The sequence below is a fragment of the Neomonachus schauinslandi genome, chromosome 6 (genome assembly GCF_002201575.2).
Source record: "Neomonachus schauinslandi chromosome 6, ASM220157v2, whole genome shotgun sequence".
NCBI classification, from domain to species: domain Eukaryota; kingdom Metazoa; phylum Chordata; class Mammalia; order Carnivora; family Phocidae; genus Neomonachus; species Neomonachus schauinslandi.
Genome location: NC_058408.1, coordinates 37,676,471 through 37,700,148, shown reverse-complemented (window position 1 = coordinate 37,700,148; position 23,678 = coordinate 37,676,471). Strand labels below are relative to the sequence as shown.

The 23,678-nt window shown below is 36.9% G+C and overlaps 1 protein-coding gene across 2 annotated transcripts in view; it reads left to right on the top strand.

Annotated features, from left to right (window-relative positions):
• NSL1 (NSL1 component of MIS12 kinetochore complex) overlaps positions 1 to 18,517 on the top strand; it is a 34,618-nt gene extending 16,101 nt beyond the window's left edge. Inside the window, exons 5-6 of one of the 2 annotated variants that reach the window (XM_021682548.1) lie at positions 16,579 to 16,646; positions 18,112 to 18,517. In XM_021682548.1, the coding sequence (XP_021538223.1) occupies positions 16,579 to 16,646; positions 18,112 to 18,390 (347 nt within the window). In that variant the 3' untranslated portion in view covers positions 18,391 to 18,517. The remainder of the gene's footprint in view (positions 1 to 16,578; positions 16,647 to 18,111) is intronic. The other variant, XM_044916369.1, reaches the window with a different exon arrangement.
• Positions 18,518 to 23,678: the final 5,161 nt, after the last annotated feature.

The window sequence follows — 23,678 nt, the reverse complement described above, 5'->3', positions numbered from 1 at the left end:
CCAGGTGTCCCTATCGAATACTTCTTTTGCACAAACTGAGATTATATATTTGTTAACCAACTTTATTGTGGAATAATTTACATATAATAAACTACATTCATTTTATGCATACAGTTTGAGTTTTGACAAATGTAGACAACTATGTAACCATCACCACAATTCAGATATGGAGCATTTTCTATAATTCATAAAGTTCCCTTGTGCCCTTAGATCATATGCTTTTTATCTCTAACTCCATTAATACGGTGAATAAACATTGACAGATTTTTCTGATGGTTATCTTTGCCTTCATAGAGAAAACCCCACTTAATATATTTTTTTCATGCACTGTGGAATTAAATTTACCTATACTTTATGCTTATACTTTGTTTAGTATATTTGCTTCTAGTATATTTCCTTCTGTAGTTACAAACAAGAAATGTACATGTGGTGTTTTAAAACATGCTGACCTTTTTCTAATTTTGGCATCAAGGTTATACTGCCCTCATAAAACAGTTTGTAAATACAGAGGTTATTTGTTCTTTGAAGAGTTGATAAGATTCATCTATAAAACTGACCCTAGTGGGTGGTTGGGGTGATATCTGACTTAGCCTTTAGCTAGCTATTCTAAACACTAGTATACTTAATGCTTATTTATTTCTTCATTTTTTTTTCTTTCTTGAATCAATTTTGGTAATATTTGTTTAGAAAATAGTCTGTTTCATCCATGTGCTCAGTATGTTGATATGAAATTATTTACAGTAATTGCTTATGTTTGAAAAATCTCTACTCCACATATTATTTTCTTAACATTGTTTAAGCTTTCTCTTTTTTGGCAATATCTTGCTTTAGGTTTCTGTTTTTATAGTCTTTTCAAAAAGTCAGCTTTTAGTTTTTCTGAGTTTCTCTCTGAGTCTTTTTTTTTTTTTTTTTTTTCAGTTTTTTGGTTCCTTGAATTTTTTTTTTTAGTTATGGTCTTCCTGCTTTCTTGAGTTTTCTCTGTAATTTATAGCTTCTTTAGTTGAATACATTGAGAGTTATTTTTTTTTTAAAGATTTTATTTATTTATTTGACAGAGTGGGAGAGGGAATACAATTGGAGGGGGAGTGGGAGAGGAGAAGCAGGCTTCCCGCTGAACAGGGAGCCCGATGCGGGGCTTGATCCCAGGACGCTGGGATCATGACCTGAGCTGAAGGCAGATGCCTAACGACTGAGCCACCCAGGCACCCCTTGAGTTATTTTTTAATAAATGCATTGAAGGCTGCTACGTCCTGCTTTAGCCATATTTCCAAGTCTTGACATATAGAAGTTTCATAGCTCATATCTGAGTAGTTTTAGTTTGCAAATTTAGGAGTTTTCTTTTACCATTTTCCCTCTTTTTTTTGGCCTTCTATCATGTTGGTAGAATTTTCTTTATTCTCTTTTTTCTGGTTTGGAAGCTATATGCTATGTTTCTTTTTTTTTTTGAAATTATTATTATTATTTTTTTAAAGATTTTATTTATTTATTTGACAGAGAGAGACACAGCGAGAGAGGGAACACAAGCAGGGGGAGGGGGAGAGGGAGAAGCAGGCTTCCCGCGGAGCAGGGAGCCCGATGCGGGGCCCGATCCCAGGACCCTGAGATCATGACCTGAGCCGAAGGCAGACGCTTAACGACTGAGCCACCCAGGTGCCCGAAATTATTATTTTTTTAAGATTTTATTTCAGAGAAAGAACAAGAGAGAGAGCACAAGCAGGGGGAGTGGCAGGCAGAGGGAGAGGGAGAAGCAGGCTTCCCGCGGAGCAGGGAGCCTGATGCGGGGCTCGATCCCAGGATCCTGGGATCATGATCTGAGCCGAAGGCAGATGCTTAACCGACTGAGCTACGCAGGCACCCCTATGTTTCTTTTCTTTTAGTGTTACCTATCAAACTTTAGCTTAGCTAGAATGTAGCTTAGCTAGAATTCTAAAATTATCTGAAAGTCTGGAGTTGTTCAGTATTTCAAGTCCCCTCCTGAACAAGACAAGGACCTTATTACACTTTACCCACTGAATAAGCACACCCCTTCCCTGGTTTTTTTCTTTGTGTCTAGAATGTTAGTTTTTCTTTTGTTAAAAAAATACAGTTCACTCATTACTACTTTTTTGTACTCAATGATTACATTTATCAACAAAATTTTCCAAATTCTGTGATTACTGTTTCTTGAATCTCATGCCTTCCTTCTAGGTTCACTATTCTTGCTGATGTGCTTCTTTAGGTACTTTGAGTAAAAGTCTGTGGGTGGTAGTTTCTCTTAGTTTTTATTTCATCTTGCTCTTAAATTTTGTTTTATTTACCTTCATTTACCATAGGGAATATATTACATCATTATCTCCGGTACTCCTTTTTTAGATGACTTTATTGAGATATAATTCATACACCATACCAATTTACACATTTATTTAATTTTTAAAAGGATTTTATTTTTTTATTTTTAAAGATTTTATTTATTTATTTGAGAGAGAGAGACATAGCGAGAGAGGGAACACAAGCAGGGGGAGTAGGAGAGGGAGAAGCAGGCTTCCCCGCGGAGCAGGGAGCCCGATGTGGGGCTCGATCCCAGGGTCCTGGGATCACGACCTGAGCCGAAGGCAGACGCTTAATGACTGAGCCACCCAGGCGCCCCTAAAAGGATTTTATTTTTAAGCAAACTCTACACTCAACATGGGACTCAAACTTACAACCCAGAAATCAAGAGTTGCATCCTTTAGTGACCAAGCCAGCCAGGCGCCCCCTCAATTTACACATTTAAATTGTACAACTTGATGGCTTTCAGTATATTCACAGAGTTATACAACCATCACCAAAATAAATTTTTAAACATTTTCATCACTTCAAAAAGAAATCTCATACCCCTTAGCCATTCTCCCCCAGTCTCTTCTCTCTCTGTCCCCTGGCCCTAGGCAACCACTAATCTGCTTACTGTCTACAGATTTGACTCTTCTGGACATTTCATATAAATGGAGTCATGCAATATGTAGTCCTTTAAGAATGAAACAAGACAAAACCAGAGAGGGAGACAAAGCATAAGACAAACCTCTTAATCTTAGGAAACAAACTGAGGGTTGCTGGAGGGGAGGGGTAACTGGGTGATGGACATTGGGGAGGGTATGTGTTGTAATCAGCACTGGGTATTACATAAGACTGATGAATCATAGACCTGTACCCCTGAAACAAATAATACATTATATGTTAATTAACTGAATTTAAATTAAAAAAAAAGAATGAATGGCTTTTTTTTTAAGATTTTATTTATTTGACAGAGAGAGACACAGTGAGAGAGGGAACACAAGCAGGGGGAGTGGGAGAGGGAGAAGCAGGCTTTCCGCTGAGCAGGGAGCCCGATGTGGGACTTGATCCCAGGACCCTGGGATCATGACCTGAGCTGAAGGCAGATGCTTAACAACTGAGCCACCCAGGCGCCCCGGAATGGCTTCTTTCAATTAGCATAGTGTTTTTGAGGTCCATCCATGTTGTAGCATGTATCACTACTTCATTTCTTTTCATTGCCAAATAATATTCCCTTTTATATATATATACTTTTTATTTATCCATTCATCAGTGTAGAGATTTTTTTTTTAAAGTAAACTCTGAGCCTAGGGTGGGGCTTGAACTCACGACCCTGAGATTAAGAGTTGCATGCTCTACTGACTGAGCCAGCCAGGCGCCCCCAGTGTAGACATTTCTGAGTTGTTTCCGCTTTTGACTATTATGAATAATGCTACTCTGAACATTTGTGTACAAGTTTTGTGTGGACATATGTTTTCAATTCTCTTGAGTATATGTAACTAGGAATGGGATTACTGGATTATATGGTAACTCTAGCTTTTTTTTTTTTTTTAAGATTGTTTGGCACTTGTGGCTCCCTTAAATTTCCATGTGAATTTTAGAATCAGTTTGTCAATTTCTGCAAAGAAGCTAGAGCTGGGATTTTGATAGGGATTGTGTTAAAATTGTAAATTAATCTGGAAGTAATGCTAACTTAGTATTAAGTTTTCCAATCCATGAACAACAGACGTCTTTACATTTATTTAGATCTTCTTTGATTTCTTCCAATGAGGTTTTCTAGTTTTTAGCACTTCTTTTTTTACATCATTCCCAAGTGTTTTATTGTTTTGATGCTAATGTAATTGGAATTTTAAAAAATTTTACTTTCACTTTGTTCATTGCTATTGGTATAGGAATGGAATTGATTTTTATATATTGATCTTGCTGAACTCATTTATTAATTCTAATAGTTTTTTAGTGGACTCTTTAGAATTTTCTATATAAAAGATTGTATCATATCATCTGCAAATAGGATAGTTTTACTTCTCCCTTTCCAATCTGCATGCCTGACATTCATTGTTGATAAGAAGTCTCCTGAGAGTCTATACTGCCATTCTTTTAGTCTGTTTTTTCTCTCCTGACTTTTTAGATTTTCTCTGCAATCTTAATGTTCTGCAATTTTACCACAATATGTCTAGGTGTTTATTTTTAGTTATCTAGCATGGTGTTTGATGTGTACTTTTTTCTTATTTTTTTTAACATTGAAAATAACTTTATTGCTTTTTCTTGATTATATAAAAATACGTTCACATTCTAAAAATGTCAAAAGTGTAAGAAATACTCATGATTATTGCTTGACTCCTACATCTTCAGTCCATCTGCAGGTCTTGCTGCCCTTACGTCGAAAACATATTTCAAATTCAGCCACTTTCCACCAAATCCATCAGTACCTCTCTTACCCATGTTCTCTTAGCAAGATTACTACGGTAGTCACCTCACTGGTCTCCTTCCTTCCATTCCACTTTCCCACACAGCATTCAGAGAATTCCTTTCAAAGCATAATCAGACGATGTCACCCCTGCTTAAAACCCTGTAGTGGCTCCCCATCCTACTTCCCTTGGTTTACAAGATCCTCTCTGACTTGGTCCCTGGCTGCTTCTCTGATTTCATCTCTGACCTTGGTCTCTTATCATTCTCACCTTTTCCTTATTGTGCTGCAACCACACTAGCATTCTTGCAGTTTCCCCAAGGACATACCAAACACGCAGTGGCCCTGTGGCTTTTGCACTTGCTGTTCCTTGGTTCCTATCTGAAACCACCTGCCTGACTCACTTCACTCAGCTCTCTGTTCAAAGTTACCTCATCAGAGAGGTCTTTCCTTAATCTGCTTTTGTTTTTTTCACCACTTAAATGACATATAATTTCTGCTTATTTTATCATCTGCATCCCTCCCCCCCCACTGTATTATAAACTCCCTGTGAACAAGGACTTTGTTTTGTACTTCTGTGTCCCCTGCTAACTCTCTAAGATCATTATCTGACATTGTATACTCAAGAAGTATCTATGAAATAAATACGTAATTTTATGTAAATTGATCATATATATTTAAAAAAATATAGTATTCTATTTTTTACTTTTTGTTTTGGCTACCTCTCTCCCTTCCATTCACTACACCTTCAGATATCCAATCTTGACCTGGTACAAATCCATTTATCTATCTTTCTCCACTTATATAATCATACAGGAATATATATGCACTGAACATTTGTGGGATAATTTATTTTACAGAAAATTGAGTCATGTATTCAAACTATGTGCAGTTTACTCTTTTAACCTAAGTATATGGTAGAAATCCTCCAGTTCAACTGCCATAGATCTGTGTTTGTATTTTAAATTATGTTATATTTTTATACTTTTGTGCTCATAGTAAATGCAAGTTTAACATGAAATTTTAAATAACCAATGGTGTATATATAGTAGTAAATGAAAATCCTCCCAAGTCTGCCTGATTCCACACACCTTCAAATAGACAAGTACTTTGACAGTTTGATATGTCTGATTTTAGATCTTTATCAGTGTATTTGTAAGTGAGCAGACAGGCACAGGGGGTTATAAGTTGTTTATTTTTGTATTTTTTTAAAGATTTAATTTATCTATTTGACAGAGAGAGACAAGTGAGAGAGGGAACACAAGCAGGGGGAGCGGGAGAGGGAGAAGCAGGCTTCCTGCTGAGCAGGGAGCTCGATGCGGGGCTCGATCCCAGGACCCTGGGATCATGACCTGAGCCAAAGGCAGACGCTTAACGACTGAGCCACCCAGGCGCCCTAAGTTGTTTATTTTCTTATATCAGTATTACATAATACATTCTTGACTTTTTCACTCAACAGTGTAACAATAGTTCAACTCTGCCTTTTATTGGTAATTTCTTTGTGCTTTGTACACACACAATTTTATTTAAATAGATTTATATACATTTCAGGGAGTGGGATTTTTATTTGTTTGGCTTGCATCCTCTTTCCTCCCATCTTCCACTCACATCTCCAAGTATGCTTTGAATCAGAGGACTCCCATCTTCTAGAAGACCTTTAACCTAATCTTTCAACTTTGCTTCTTTATCAATTCTTCTATTTTTGTATTCTTGTTTTTATTTAATAATTTTTTTCTTTTGTACTATTATGATTTCCTTTAGCTATGAGAGGATCCTAAACTTTTAAAATTTAGATTGCTCTATTTTTAATGCCATCTGCAGTAAGTTTCTCACCTTGACATTAGTAATATTGGCTGTCATTCATGGTTGTGATTTCTTCATGTATTGTGGAATTTTGATTTGCAGACTCTTCTTCACTAAGATAATTTATGTGCCTATTTTCTTGTCACTGCTTTCCCCCCTTCCTGTCTAGTAGTTTTGTGGTTGCCTTTCATCTGGCCCCTGAACAGTCTCAGCAAAGAGCCAATCTTGAGTTGGCAGCTTGGGGCCCCTGTTCCACTGTAATAGAGGAGATAGTGGATCCAGTCACTAAGTCAGCAGGCAGCTTGGTCCAGGCCCAGGCTTTGAGGCATTATCTGGCTCCCATCATTTCTAACATACGCCTCAGCTCCTGGCCATGGTTAATGGCAGGTCTTTTTCAGCCTCCTTTTCAGGGTAGGAAAACTCTATCTCAGCCATTGGTTTCATACAGTGAAGCTGACTCTTCCCATTTCCTGCTCCTCTGGAGCACTTTGGGTGGGCCCCTTTTATGTTATAGGAAGCAAAGTCCTGGGTACCGACTGCCTACTTACCATCTGCTTACTGGTGGATCTGCAACTTTGGCCTGACTTACAGCTTTTTCTCTTTTACTTTTTTATGGTTCATAGAAATGTTTATTTTGTATATGCTTTGGGATATCTTTTTAATTTTCTATATTTATGCGATGATGTTTTGGACAAAGGTGGGGAGTTTTGTGAATTTTCAAGACCAAGCTGACCAGAAGTCTACGATACTCTTAAAAACACAAATCAGTTTTCATTCCTCTGCTTAAAATCCTAAAATCTTCCAATTAAAAATAATAATAATAACATTTCAAACTTCTTAACATTCCCTTCCATGATCTGGCCCCCACTTAACCTCTCCAAATTCATTTCAGGCACTTTCCTTTTTGCTGTAGCCCTATGGTCCACCTTTCAGTTCTTTGAAAGTGCCTCACTTTCACACATGCTTTTCCCTGGTGCTTCTAAAGTTGGCATCTTTTCAATTTTTCTTTCTCATTTAAATGCTGCCTCCTCAGAGAGATCTTCCCTAACTACCGTAATGACAATAACCTCTCCCCAGTACTCTGTCATAATACTTGTTTATTTCCTTAATAGCACTTGTTACAATATATTTGTGTATTTCCTTGTTTATGGTCTCACAAAACTGAAAGCTCCATGAGCTTTTTTATTTTGCATTTGCATTATATGTGACCAGTATATAGCACCATGCTGAATAAATATTGAGTGACTGTTATTCATCCGTGCACTCATCATATTTATCAAGTGTCTACTATATGCCGGAACTGTTCTCACTGTAGAGGATATAATGGTGAGCAACACAAACAAGGTCCCTGTTCTATGGAAATTATGTTCTAGTTGGGAAAAGAAAAGTATAAACATATAAAAGTAAACAATCAGTGGTAGGGTGATGTGTTTAGGTGATGGAAGACACTTTTGGGGAAGGAATTTATCTTATGACAAGAGGAAGAGCTTTTCAGTTAGGGAAGAGCTAGAACAAAGTTCCTAAGTCAAGAGTGAGCTTCAATATTTATGGAGTAAAAGACCACTGAGGCTCCAGTGGAGGGAATCGTGGGAAAGAACATTACAGGATAATGTTAGAGACTTGGCCCAGGCCAGCAAACACAGGCTAGGAGTTTGAAAATATATGGTACCTTAAAAGAGATACAACTCTTCAGTACAGAAGATGCTGGTGAGGTGCAGGTGGGCGTGGATATAGAGGATTATATATATCTGTGACCTAGTAGGTGTGTTCAACAGCTCTGTTTAAGTTGTAGCAAAGGGTTACCTTCCAGAAGTCATAAATCACTGCTTAGATTTTTGTTTCATTTTCACCAAGGGTGCTACTTTTCAATTCCTGGTTCTTATTCATGCCTTTAGTTATCCCTTTAGCAACCAGTATAAGCCAGACATCCTATGTAATGCATGCTTGCTTGCTCATTTATGCACATAAAATACACTGGGAATAGAAAGGAAGCCCTCAGTTAGTGCTTTTTTGCTGAATGTCTACATTCGTGCAGGCTTTTAGAAGTTCATGTTTCCCAGTTTAGTCAGTGCAGTGACCTGAAAGCAAAACTAGGTTGATTACCCAATCTTTCATATCCACTTTTTCATTTCCCTATGTTTTAGAAAGCAAGTGCCTAGGGAAGGCAATGTCCTCAAGGGTGCCTACTTCCACATTTTTAAGAGCAAACTTTTTTTTAATATCCTTGCAGCAATCCTCTGATTAGTTATCTAGCAGTAAGATGAGTTTTCATTTGTCAGTTATAACCTTTTGTGATCCTATTAGTAAAACTAATAATTGCTTCTATATTGTCTTCTTTTTAAAAAAAGTTCTTTGAAGTTAATTGAAGAGACTCCCTTTTCCCCCTTGTCTTTCACTAAACATGTACAGATGACAAGGAGCTATTTTAAGTTTCTCTACAGTAGACTTGATACTTCCAGTTCTTTTGCTGACCCTACAAGCAGAAGACTTAGAGACAGTTCCTCTTCTTTCCTAATAATGCCAACTTGCTTAAGCCACTGCCAGAATATTTACAGGTAGTTATCCACTTACAAATGGTTGTTTCAAAAATTCTTATTCAATCTGAGCTTTGGAATTTGAAATGCATTTCCCCTCTGAAAAAATTTGCAAGTGGTATTATAAATGGGTAAGTTTCTAGGCTACCCTTTAAAGACCTATTTTTTCCTATAATGTAGCTGAAATATTACCCATTTATGTTGAAAAATATTAGGAAAATCACCTTTCAGATGCACATTAGTTCCACTACAGATGCTTAAATAGGATTTGGAGGGAACAGTTTGGATCCTTAAACACCTTTGCAGTGAGAGGATAGTGGAGTCACAAAGATGTCCCCATGAAGGCTATGGAGAGAAAGCCATTGAGAATGCCTCTGAAGGAAGCCCATCTGCAGTCTCCTACCTGGCAGGGACTAGCCATCTGCATGTGATACATTCTTCAGTCAGATGTTTGTATATCAGGACTACCTATATGCTCTTACCAGTTATAAGAAGTGAAAAATTCATTTAAAATAATCTTGAGTGAGGGAGTGAAAGTTTATATATTTTGAAAATTTCTAAGCAGATATTAATGTTGGAAAATGCTTTTTTGATGCATTTATAGGCAATATATTCACATATTTAGTGATCATTTTTAATTATGTGTTTGTTTTCCCCCCTCTTTAGTGCTTTTTAAAATCTTTGTGTGCTTGGTTTTATTCCTAAAATTATTGATGTTCCTTAGTTTTCAATGAAAGGAATTTAATTCACTTATCTTAAAAAAAAAAAAGGATACTGTAATGTTAATAGTTAAAACAGAGTTAACTCTAGAATTGTTCTATTTTCACAGTTTTTTTACCAGACATAATTTCTTTTTATTTCAAGAGATTTTTATTATGTTGGAGCTAACTTTTGACCATTTGTTAATTTATATTCTTATGAGTATAGTATAATTCTGGACAAAGGGTATTTTAGAAAGTTACATATAGAATATAAAACAGTGTATGCTTTGAATTCTAGGAAATGTGGGTTCTAATTCTATTCTAGATCAGTTCTCAGTTCTCACAGCTTTTGTTTTCTTATCTGTTAAAGGAGGCTGATGAAACCGGCTTGCTTCACAGGGTTGTTAATGGTTATTACACAAGATGGCAATGGATGCCACCCCATACTACCGTAGGAGTGGGCTGTCGGGATTAAGTAGAGACAGATGTCATGCCATTGTGTTTCTCATCTCTGTACTCCTGTTTTCTTTTCATAGTCAAGTTTCTCAAAGAATAAACTGCATTCACCAGCTTCACTTTTAATCTCTCATTTTTGTCAAAAAATCGGTAGTATTTAGTATTTATATTGTTATGACTATATAAATGTTCTTCATTATGAGTCAGGTAATCATTACTATGAGTCTATTTTTCTTGAACAGCTTCTCATCCTTTGGAATGATAATTGCTTTATTTTTCTGTTTGTTTAGTTTGCTGTTGTGTCTATCACTAATTCTTTCCCAAACTCTTCTATAGAACTGTAAAATTACTCTCAATATGGTAAACACTTAAGGTTATCCATCAAATCCATTTTAAAACCTTTTCCTTTTTCTTGGAGATATTCCCCTGGGAGCCTTTTGTCTTCCTGTTCTAATCTGGACTGGTTGCTGTCTAGGCCTCTGCAAAGCTTTTGTCCCATCTGTTCCTTTCCTCATCATCCTAGGAATTTCCTGTACTTCTGTTTTGAATCATGTTTCCTGGTTCCTGTGTTTTCTTCTTTCTTGATTTATTCCCTTGTTTTGGTATAGCACATCCTCTACCACCAACCTCCTATTCCCACTCACCCCAGCCATCCAGTGCAGATCCTCTTCTATGGAGACTTTCATGACACCTGTGAAGCTTCTACTCTTCTTTCAATTCCCCTGTTGGATTGACCTCACCCTTCTTTGTGCCTCCACAGCACACTCTTGTCATAGCCTTGTTTCGTCATACATATTGAGCACCTGCTTTACGTGTCAGGCACTGTGTTCGACACTAGGGAGTCCAAGGTTAAGAGAATAAGGTTCTTGTTCCCAAGAAGTGCTAACAGATAAGAACACCATTGTTCTCACTGGAGACAGTACTGCCCCCTAGTGGCACTTTTGAAAAAGTGAGGGAAATTTTTGGTTACCACAGGAATGGAGAGGGTACAGCTGACATTTTGTAGTCAGGAGCCAGGAATACTAAACGTCTTATATGTCCAACACAACTTTAGAATATTCTACCAGAAATTCATGTGTAAAAATCTGTTTATAATTATCCAAACCTGGGACCTGACTCCATTTTACACATAAACTACTCTTGGCACTTTTACATAGTCATTGCTTGTGCAACAGATAACAGCTATTGTTGTCCATAAATATGGGTTTATAGACAGTTTTTTTTTTCCAAAATAGCATGTGTTTATACAAAAATTAAGAATCCCGTGGATGATAGATTATTTTGTAAATCATGCAGTAATAATGAAGAATATAAATTAGCATACCCTATAAATGAAAGTAAGATAACTTTCTAGAGTAGATGTTAAAAAAGATTCTGTTCATTATTGTGTGGATGTGTGTATAAATTGAGGTATAACATATAGTGCATAGCTTGATGAATTCATATACAAGCATACTCATAAACACATGTAACTGCCACCTTGATCTAGATATGCTGAGTGTCTGCATGGTTGGGAAACATAGGACAAACTTACTGGTAAACAGTATGTTATATTTTCAAATAATGTGCCCATTATGTTTTCATGTATAAAATAAGTACAACTGAAAGTATCCAAAAAGTCTAGAAACAAGGAAAATAGTGTATTTATTATGTATTAACAATTGGATCCATTGCCTTAAATTTATAAATATTTTACCTGAAAAGGTAATTTGAGTTTAAAGGAAAAGATATTGAGTATGTTATCTGAAAATGTAACTAACACATATTTATCCTGCTTCCTGACTTTAGGGACAGTCTGTACTGTGTAATATTTCCAGTACCCAAAGCAGTTTCCTTACCTTCCTTTCTGGTTAGTACTCCCCGGCCATCAGAGGTAACCACATTCTGACTTACATCATCATATTTCTTCAAATATTCCTTCTCTGTTAGTCAACATGTGCAGGAAAGGTAAATAAAACTTTTAAAAAGAAACTAACTAAACAAACGATCTTTGCAACCAGTGCTACATTTTATCAGTCTATGAAATGTTTTAGGTTCAGTTACAACTTTCATACTCCTTTTTTTCAAAGGACAGTGAATTACTTAGCATTTCAAACAGCATTTTTTTTTTTTTTTAAAGATTTTATTTATTTGACAGAGAGAGACACAGCGAAAGAGGGAACACAAGCAGGGGGAGAGGGAGAGGGAGAAGCAGGCTTCCCGCCGAGCAGGGAGCCCGATGTGGGGCTCGATCCCAGGACCCTGGGATCATGACCTGAGCCGAAGGCAGGCGCTTAACGACTGAGCCACCCAGGTGCCCCTCAAACAGCATTTTTAACTGAAAATGATTTTGGTACAGTATGTGGTTATTACAAAAGCAAAAAACTGATGGAAAATACGTTATAGAAGATTTGAGAGTCCTTTTAAGTAGGATTAGAACTAAATGTTACTAAGTTAATGGAAACAAAATGTAGGAATCTCATTTTTTTTTTTTTTAAAGATTTTTATTTATTTGACAGAGAGAGACACACCCTCCCTCCCGAGAGAGGGAACACAAGCAGGGGGAGTGGGAGAGGGAGTCTCATTTTTTTTTAATTAATAGAGATGATTTTTTCCTTCATTATTTTTTTTTTTAGAGAGCATGTACGTGGGGGTTCAAGCAGGGGCCGGGGGCCGAGGGAGAGGGAGAGAGAGAAAATCTTAAGCGGGCTCCACGCTGGATTGGGGCTCAGTCTCACAACCCTGAGATCATGACCTGAGCTGAAATCAAGAGTCAAATGCTTAACTGAGCCACCCAGGCGCCCAAGAAATGATTTTAAAATACTTCCTATTATTGCCGCACTAAATTCTAAAAATTATATTTCTGTATAGTGATAAATTATGTGACTATTAAAATTTTAATATTAAAAAATCTGTTTAAAATTCTGATTATATTTTTAGATGCCTTATGTTTATTCTTATTCAGAATCTATCCCCAGAGATCTATCCACAATCCAGAATTGATCCACAGAGATCAACCACATATCTTTATAGTTTCTCATATTCTTGTTTTGGCCCAGTCTATCCTGTGTTCCTCATCGCCTTTTGATAGTATGATCACTGAAGTCTTTTTAAGTAAATGTATATACTAAATGTAGTCTGAATTATGGTGCAATTAGAGTAGGATTTAATCTTACACCTTCCCATATTATAAGGTAGGGAATGATTTTGACATGACGTTTTTAATAAGGCCATTTCATTTGTAGAAATATTGCACCTTCTAATTTTCACCATTTCAACAGCCTGTACTTTGTCTCAGTAGGTTATCCATACTCCATTATTTCCTCCTTATCATATTCAAATAGTATAGTCTTATTTCTCATAAAACACTAATTTTTCTATTTCTGTATATCTGATCTTTTGTTTTCTATGTAGAATGACTTCTGATATAAATTTTCTTAAATCCAAACTTAGTATAATAGGTACAGTTATTTGAGTACTTCATTATGTCTTCTGATATGGTTGGATATGAACATATTAAACATATTAAGTAATATTTTATTATGGTAAATGTTTATTTTTCCTTTGTATTTTTATTTATATGTACAAAAATATCATCTATGAATTTTTTTGGAATAGTAAGGGGAACTTTACGAAATATGTTCTAAAGGGGGAAGTTGGGTCTGATGGGGTTGAGAAACTGTTCTAAACAAATCAGTGCAGTGAAGTCTTCCAGGTATTCTACTAGAGCTGTCAGGACACAGTGGCAGTCTGTAGCCCAGGAATGCTCAGTTCAGGCAGAGGGTAGAATTGGTGGCAGGGATCATGGAAACATGAGGCTGCACAGGAAAAGTTTGGTTTATTTCTGTGTGTTTCTGTGTGTCTCTCTCTTCTAACCTGCAAGTTCCTTGAGGGCAGAGACCATTTTTCCTTACTCTGAGTCCCTAGTGCTGGGCCTAGTCCACGGAAAATACATAGTAAATGTTGGAAGAATGGGCAACTCCCACACAGGTGTGTAAGTTTGAGGGAGAGAGCTGAAGGGTGGGCTTGGCCAGAAGCCAGACTGCTGCAAGGGTACCAAGACATGGATCATGTATTTGCGTACTCAGAAGGAAATTTAGGGTGCCTGAATGGCACAGTTGGTTAAACGACTGCCTTCGGCTCAGGTCATGATCCTGGAGTCCCGGGATCGAGTCCCACATCGGGCTCCTTGCTCAGCGGGAAGCCTGCTTCTCCCTATCCCACTCCTCCTGCTTGAGTTCCTTCTCTTGCTTTGTCTCTCTCTGTCAAATAAATATAAAAAATCTTAAAAAAAAAAATAAACCAATCGTTTAAAAAAAAAAAAAGAAGGAAATTTAATAATTGCCTAAGTACTTTGGGGAAGTCTCCCTAAATCTTAAAAGAATTGAAATTAGCATATTAATCTAAGGCAAGGGTCCTTAGAATAAAAGGGGATTATGAATTTGGATAGAAAAAAATTACATTATTTTTACTAACCTCAGACTGAAATTTAACATTTCCTTCAGTGTTGAATGTAGGTCCCAGTGGTAGTATTAGCAGTGCCTGTAATGTTTTTTGCTACTAAAAGCCATAGATATTTTCAATTTCAGTTGTTGCAGGTACCTCACAATATTGTTTATGCTCATTATTTTCATATTGTATTGTTAGACCTGCCGCTTGATCTTGTTATTTAAACCATTAATAAAGAAGCACATGTATTACCTATCATAACTTTGTAATAATTGTATTTTTAAATTTTATTTTAAAACATTCTGAAATTCTAGAGTAAGCAAAAACAGTGCTATAATGATAGAAATCAGATGAGTGGTTGCTTCTTGCAGAGAAGGTTGATTGGGAAAGGGATACAAAAGAACTTTCTAGGGTGATGGAAGTGTCCTATGCATGGTATGCATGTATCACAGGTGACTGAATGTTAAACTTGAGATCTGCATTTCTCTGTATGTAAATTATACCTCAATTAAAAAACGAATACATTTAAAACTATTCTTAGAAGGTGTCTGTAGGCTTCATCAAATTGCCAAAGAAGTCTCTGGTAGGAAAGATGGTTAAGAGGCCTTTTTCTGAGGCCATCCTGTTGCCTTTGCCTTTCTCTTTCTTTGAGTACCTTGTTTCTCCCAGTTACTTTTGCTATTCATTTCCCCTTTTTTCTAAATGTGTTCTCGCTTTTTTGACCTAAGGAAAGTCAGAAAAGAAAAATAGCAGCTATGAAAGAAATTTTCTGCTTGGTTGTTGGCCCCTTTCTTGAAGCCAGTAAGGCTGTAGCTCTCCTAACATGGTTATGTATTTGCTTAGACTTGACGTAATTTCTAGTGACAACTACTCTTCTAAAAACTAGCTTGTAGATGATTTCAAAATGGAATGATTTTTCTTATCCAGTTTTGCTTGGAGTTTTAGTAGGATTTTTATCCCTTTGTATCATTTAATATGCAGTTCTGTTGTAAAGTAGCCGTGAACATTTATAACAAAGATTGGAGGAAATAAAATGTATTAGGAATCAGAAAAGCATCAAAGAAGGAAGGAAAGAAGAATTAATGTTACAGTCTAATCCAGATTTTTCCCCCCAGAAATCCCATCTAGGTATCCTCAATGCAGTGTGATATTATATATTCCAAATTCAAATGTGTTTTACTTATATAAAACTCAAAGTAATACACATATCAAATATTAGCCTATATCTATTTTAAAATGTGGTGACAGGGCTTGAAGATTTAAAAAAAAATTTTTTTTAAAGATTTTATTTATTTATTTGAGAGAGGTCGGGGGAGAGCACAGAAGGAGAAGTGGACTCCCTGCTGAGCGGAGAGCCCGATGTGGGGCTCGATCCCAGGACCCTGGAATCATGAGCTTAACCGACTGAGCCACCCAGATTTTCCTTTTTTTTTTTTTTTTTAAGATTATTTATTTCTTTATTTGAGAGAGAGAGAGAGAGAGAGACAGCAAAAGCAGGGGGAGTGGGAGAGGGAGAAGCAGGCTTCCGGCTGAGCAGGGAGCCCGATGCAGGGCTCGATCCCAGGACTCTGGGATCGTGACCCTAGCCGAAGGCAGACGCTTAACGACTGAGCGACCCATGCACCCCGGGCTTGAAGATGTTAAACACAGTGTAGATATGTATAGAACAAACATTGGACTCTTAGTGGCACCCAGTGCTAAGACTACTCCTAATATAACTCTTGTTGCCTATCATCTTATAACTGTTAGTTTTTCTCTACTGTTCTAACATTTCCACGGTCTTTTTATTTATCTAAATAAATTTAATAGGACACTTATTTTAATAGATTACAAAGTATTCTAAGAAAGATTGAGCTAAGGTGGATAGTACTAACAGATTTTTGTCCAAATAGTATCTGTGTCTTTTATGACTTGGTATTAGATAAAAAACCTAAAATAGTATTTGGCGGTTTCTTTGCAGCCTCTCGTGTGGAAAATTTGAAATGCAGAGGAGAAACAATAGCCAAGGAGATCAGTGAAGCCATGAAGGTAAAAGCTACATGCTAAAAAGTTATAAAATGAACAATATGTAGCTAGGTATTTGCTTTCAACATCCATATGTATTTTAGTCTATTGTAACAGGAATTCTCAGTATCTTTTAAGTAGATCTTTAATGAATTTATTAAAGTGACAGTAACATTGAGAATAACTAACATTTAGTAGGCACCAGTATGTGCCAGTATTATATCTGGCTTCTTTGAAGATTGATTATATTTTTGAATTCTGAGAGTTAGCAGTCTATCAAACAATTTTGGATAATAATACCACTTAACATTTAGTGAGCATTTATGGGTCAGGCACCATCTAACTGCTTTACATATATTATCTTATTTAATCCTTGCAATAATCTTATGAGGTAGATACTGCTAATTTCCCTATTTTATATTTGAGAAACTGAGGCACAGAGAGAGGCTATAGATTGCCCAAATAAATAAATGAGTCAGGACTTAAACCCTGGATATTTGGCTCTAGAGCCTATATATATTCTTTTTTTTTTTTTTTTAAGATTTTTATTTATTTGACAGAGAGAGACACAGCGAGAGAGGGAACACAAGCAGGGGGAGTGGGAGAGGGAGAAGCAGGCTTCCCACGGAGCAGGGAGCCCAATGCGGGGCTTGATCCCAGGACCCTGGGATCATGACCTGAGCCGAAGGCACACGCTTAACAACTGAGCCACCCAGGCGCCCCAAGAGCCTATATATATTCTTAACTGCTATATTATGCTGCATATCTAACTTGGATATCTTAATATTATTATAATAAAATTGTTTATATTCCTGACATTTATTTTATGCATACAGGGAAACATTTGATTCCTACTGTATGAAAATTACTTTAAAACTCCTCTAAATCTCCCATGTTCTGATAATTTTCTGGTTTGTATTGATTCCATGATTTTCTGGTACTCATAGCATTTTCTTTATCAGTAGTTGGCAAACTGGTGGGCAGGCAAAAACCCAGCCTTGCCACTTGTCTTTGTAAATAAAACTTCATTGGAACACAGCTATTTCCATTCATTTATTTATTGTCCGTGGCTTCTTTACATTACAATGGCAGAGTTGAGTAATTGTGACAGAGATGTAAGGCCCTTTACAGGAGAAATGTACTGATTCCTGTTCTTGATGATCAAGATTTCTAAAATACTTACTATCCTAAAATATGGAATTTCAGACATTAAATCCTTGGCTCTGAAATTCTGTTACTTCCTGCTGCCAAAGTTTTATTTTACTACCAGGCATTGTAGGAATAGAATGTATCTTTTAGTTTTAGTTTTTGGTTAAAATCCTCAAGTAATATTGGTATTTTAAGGTAAAGCCAATATCCATGACCCAAATAATTAGGTCTTAGAAAAAGCCTTGACCTGAAGAATTAGAATCGAGAGTGTTGTATCTGTCTCTGTGTGTTTGTGTTCCAACCTGAAATTAATGTTAAGTATTACTGTTGTTTGTTTAAGTCCTTGCCTGCATTAATTGAACAAGGAGATGGATTTTCCCAAGTCTTAAAGATGCAGCCTATTATCCAGCTCCAGAGAGTCCACCAAGAAGTCTTTTCTGGTTGTTGTAGGAAACCAGATGTTAAACCTGAGAGCTTTATAACACAAATAGAAACCACACCAACAGAGACTTCAACCAGGAAAGCCACTGACCTGGTCTTGAAAAGAAGGCGAACTAAAGACTGCCCCCAGAGAAAATGGTATCCACTACGGCCAAAGAGAATTAATCTTGACACATAAGCTCTTGTTTGTCTTGAGAGTTGAAATTTGGCACTGTCAACATTTAGATTACAGCCTAATGCCTAGACAGGAAAAGACAAATAACTCTTTAACTAGTGATTCCTTTATACAAATATAGTAGCTCTATGCTGGGATATAATGTAATAATTGTATTTCCTTCTCATTTTGTCTTTAGTAGATGAAAAGCATATTTTTTGAATATTGGCACAAAGCCCATCAGTGGGCATTAAGAGTGCAAGCTTAAATGTCCTTAAATGTAATCAGCTCTTGGCTGCCTTACAGCTTTTGTGGAATATCACGAGTAACACATTCTATTGGATTTCTAGTATACATCTTTTAAAAAGAGCAGTATCACAGTTGTCTCTATTGAAGTGCTAAAAGTAATCATCAGTTCTGTTTAGGAGATAGGAGCAGATAAAGTTTTTTTTTCCCCCTCAGTGTAGTTTGATTTATCACATTGATATGCAGATAAGAAGACTGGCTTTGACTTTGTTTACTCTAGGTTCAGCTAATTTGGATTTGTGGTATTATTTTTAGGATTTTTTTGTTTTTGTTTTGTAAGACAGATGACTTAATTATGTAAGAATTTTTCTTAGAAATAAAAATTGGCATGTAGCCAATGTTTCTTGTCCACACTTATTTTCTATAGGCTTTTCAACTTAAACATTTGATTTGGGACTAAGGGTTTCTTTTCAAGATTTCTCATTATATCTTTGTACATGATTGCAGTTCAAAAATGTGTATTGGATTAAAAATTAACAAATTGTCATTGTGGAACAAGTATAGATGCAATCATACTGAACTATTCTACTTTTAAGGATGTTTATTTATCAAGGATGTTATTGGTAGAAGGCTGAGGAAGCTATATCGCCTATAGCTCTAACATTTCACTGTAGTTTCTTATAGCTCTTACTGTGTCTCTTCCTCACATTAATACAATGTAGGCAGGGCCATCCAACTTTTATCCTTTTCTCCTTTGATGACTGTATAACTTCATTCATTTGCAGAGGAATTTACTAATCATGACGTTGGGAAATCTGTACTTCTTATTTATTATGTCTTACCAATCAAATATCTAAATGTGACAGAAAGTGTGTCTCAGCGAAGAAAATTTACAAAGCCACTTTATTGCACTCTGTATTTTAATTTACAATTTTAGATCTGTATATTTGTAATAACAGTGTGTTTTTAATTAAAATACTGTACAAAGACTGAAATCTTGATACTGTGTATTTTTTTAGTTGTAGACATCTTGAACTTAGCTTTAGTTGAATGGTAGGTAAGCATCCTGCCTTTCAGAACATAATAAATTTCCCTTTAAAATTGTTTTGAAGCTATAGAATATTGTTATTCTAATACAGTGCTATGTTTTTTATAGTATAAAAATTCTGTATGAGTTGTTTCATTTCAGTAGCCTGTAAACAAAACAATTATTGTTTTTTTTAAAAGATTTTATTTATTTATTTGACAGAGAGAGACAGCGAGAGAGGGAACACAAGCAGGGGGAGTGGGAGAGGGAGAAGCAGGCTTCCCGCCGAGCAGAGAGTCTGATGGGCTTGATCCCAGGACCCTGGGATCATGACCCGAGCCGAAGGCACACGCTTAACGACTGAGCCACCCAGGTGCCCCAAGCAGCTGCTTTTTGAAAGAAGTGAAGGATGGGCGCCTGGGTGGCTCAGTTGGTTAAGCGACTGCCTTCGGCTCAGGTCATGATCCTGGAGTCCCGGGATCGAGTCCCGCATCGGGCTCCCTGCTCAGCGGGGGGTCTGCTTCTCCCTCTGACCCTCCTCCCTCTCATGCTCTCTGTCTCTCATTCTCTCTCTCTCAAATAAATAAATAAAATCTTTAAAAAAAAAAATGTTTAAAATAAAAAAAAAAAAAAAAAAAAAAGAAGTGAAGGAAAATCTGTTTTCTAAACTTCAGCCATTGGAAACTATTAGTCTGATTGAGTTGTTATAACAAAATATTAGGCTGGATGGCTTCAAAAACAAATTTAATTTCTTATATTTCTGGAGGCTTAAAGTCCATGACCAAGAGGCTAACAAATTCGGTTTCTGGTGAGGTCTCTCTTCCTTTGTATATGTGTGGGGGTGGGGGTACTTCTTATAAGGACATTAATTCTGTTGGATCATGGTCCCACCCATATGACCTCATTTACCCTTAATTATTCCCTCAGAGGCCCCCCATCTCCAAATAGAGCCCACACTGGGGGTTAGGGCTTCAACCAGGGATCTTGAGGGGACACAAACATTCAGTCCATAACGGTAGACAACAGAAATCTTATCCTAGACCTTCTTCTCTGGGTCATTATGGCTTGGGCTGCATAAAGAACAAAGTCAATAAAGTCAAACTTTTTGTTTGCTTCAAAATATAGCTGTCTCTAAGACTAAATTTGTTTGACTTCTGTTGAAGGCCATGGTTTTTCCTTCTCTCCCTTCACAGTCATCCATTCAACAAATACATGTTAGGTACCTACTCAGTTCAAAAGTCAGAGAGGTTCAGAGCATAGTCTCAGAGCCAGATCATCTATTAGTTATTATTAGTTAATATTATTAAATAGTATTGGAGTATTAGAGTTACTTAACCCCTCTGTGCTGCTGTCTCCTCTAATGTAACATGGGGGTGATGATAATACCTATATCATAGGGTTATTATATGAAGTAAATGTGTTCATAATATAAAGTCCTTAGGTTAGTACTTGGCACATAATTTACATAGTGAGCATTCTATAAGCACTATTACTACTTGGTTTGATGAAAGAAATGAAAACACTCATAGGATTAAACATTGTCTTCAAGAAGCCCATATTCTAATGAGAAGAATGAGCATGTAAACAATGACCATGCAAAGCAGCTAATGCTCTATAGATGTATATGGGGCAAACTTTGGGAAGAAGTCGTGAAAGTCTTTGTGGAGGAGGTGACATTTCAGCGGTTTTGAGTATTTTTTTTTTTTAAGATTTTTATTTATTTATTCATGAGAGACAGAGAGAGAGAGAGGCAGAGGGAGAAGCAGGCTCCCAAGGAGCAGAGAGCCCGATGCGGGACTCGATCCCAGGACCCTGGGATCATGACCTGAGCCGAAGGCAGACGCTTAACCATCTAAGCCTCCCAGGCGCCCTGGTTTTGAGTATTTTAGGCAAATAATCAGGAAGATTCCTGGCAGTGTGAAGAGAATTTCCCAAGGCAGGTGGTTGGGAGAGAGCATGGGGTACTGAGGACCATCAGGTAAGGCTATATGAATAGGTCTTGTCTAAAAAGACTTGCTATAGGTGAACTTGAAGAGAGTCAGGGTCAGCTCTTAAGAACTTTGTACTTTTTAGAATTGGCAATGAGGAGCCATTAACTTCAACAAAGGAGGGGAAAGGAAGGGGAAATTTGTTGAATCCATTTTTCTCCTTGTGTAGCATTTACCTCAAAATAGCAAGAATGAGAGAAACACACACTCATCTGATGATGAAACCAGGAGGTATGTCGCCCAGACCATGGCTTATGAAGAAGGAATGTGTATGGAGGAAACAGTAATGAATTAGCAGATCAGAAGAAGATCAAATCTAAGTGTCTGCAGAGAGAGACATTGGTAAGAGAAATTTGCCAGTTTGCCCCCAGATTCTCTGGAGAACTGAAGAATGGAGGACACTGTAGAAGGCTGAGATGAGATGGAGGAGCCTGAAAATGAGATTGTGTCCACCACCCCTCCACTCACTGTCAGTAATTGCCTTTGCCAGAGGAGCTTGTTTTCTGGAAAAGATTGAAATAAAGAGTCCCTGGCGAGTAAAGGTGAAACTCAGAACAAACAAATGGTCAGAATGAAATTCTCCATTGGAATGGTAAGACTTGAAGTTCCAGGATACTGGCTGTTTGGCTCAGACATCTTAGATGATCCCTTAGAGAAACTGAACAACCTGAGAGAAAAAAGCTAGAATAGTGTGATAGTTGAAGATCCCAAGCAGGTCCAATCACCCCATACTGCAGAGCCGTTCAGTGTCTGAGTCCCAGTTACATAGAGCTTCCAGAAACATTTTTGTATTTCATTCTAAAAATTAAGTGGACATAATAAAAAGCTGGAAGCTACCCACATATCCATCAGTAGTAGAATGAAAAAAATAAATTGTGGCATAACATAATGAAACACAACAGAAGAATTTAAAAAAAATGAATTCCTGATAAACACAACATGGATGAATCTCAAAGATGTTACGTTGAATAAAAGAAGCCAGACACAAAAGAGTGCCTACTGTGTATGAAATCAAGAATAGGCAGAACTAATCAATGGTGATTACCCATGGGGAGAGGGGAGATATTAATTGGGAATGGAATGGGCACTGGGAACTTTTTTGGGTGAAGGAAATGTTCTATATCTTGATCTATATCTTGTTGTTCACATGGCTATATATAGAGAACTGTTTAGCTACATATTTATGCACTTTATGTAAGTTTTATCTAAAATAATAATAAATACACAAATCAAGATTCACCAGACATTTGAGGGAGGCATTTATTTATTAAAGGTTTATTTATTTTAGAGAAAGAGCATGCACAAGTGGGGGTAGGGCCAGAAGGAGAGGGAGAGAATCTCAAGCAGACTCCCCACTAAGTGCAGAGCCCAACATGGGGCTCAATCTCACAACCTGGAGATCAAGACCCTGATCATGACCTGAGCTGAAACCAAGAGTCAGATGCTCGACTGACTGAGCCACCCAGGTGCCCCTTGAGGGAAGTCTTTAAATGCAGAGACCAAAGACTATGAGTCCCACAAAGGAAAGAATCTGTTCTGATGTATCCCAAACACCTAGAAAAGTGCCTGGCATATAGTTTCTCAGTGCATATTGGTTAACCAAATGAATGAAAACAAGCACACAAAAACCAAAGAGAAAACAGGACCTCAAAAAACCTAGAGAGAAATACAAAACAAAGTTTCAGAATAATTACTATCCTCCCAGAGATAACAGATGACATTCCATTCCTTAAAAAAAAAAAAGAAACAAGAAAGAGTTCTTGAAAATTGTAGGTGTGAAAGTTGAAAGAAATTCAGTAGGAAGGCTGGAAGATAATATGAAATTTTCCCAAAAGTAAAACAAGAAGATTAAGAGATGGCAATTTAGAAAAGATAAGAATAAAGAAATAAATTCAGAGGGTCCAATATCTAATTGATATCCTTTCCAGAAAGTGCAGAAAAGAACCAAGGAGTCAAAATTATCAAATATAATGCAGTTATCATGTGACCCAGGAATTCAACTCCAAAGTCTAAACCTAAAAGAATTGAAGACATGTCTACACAGTAATTTA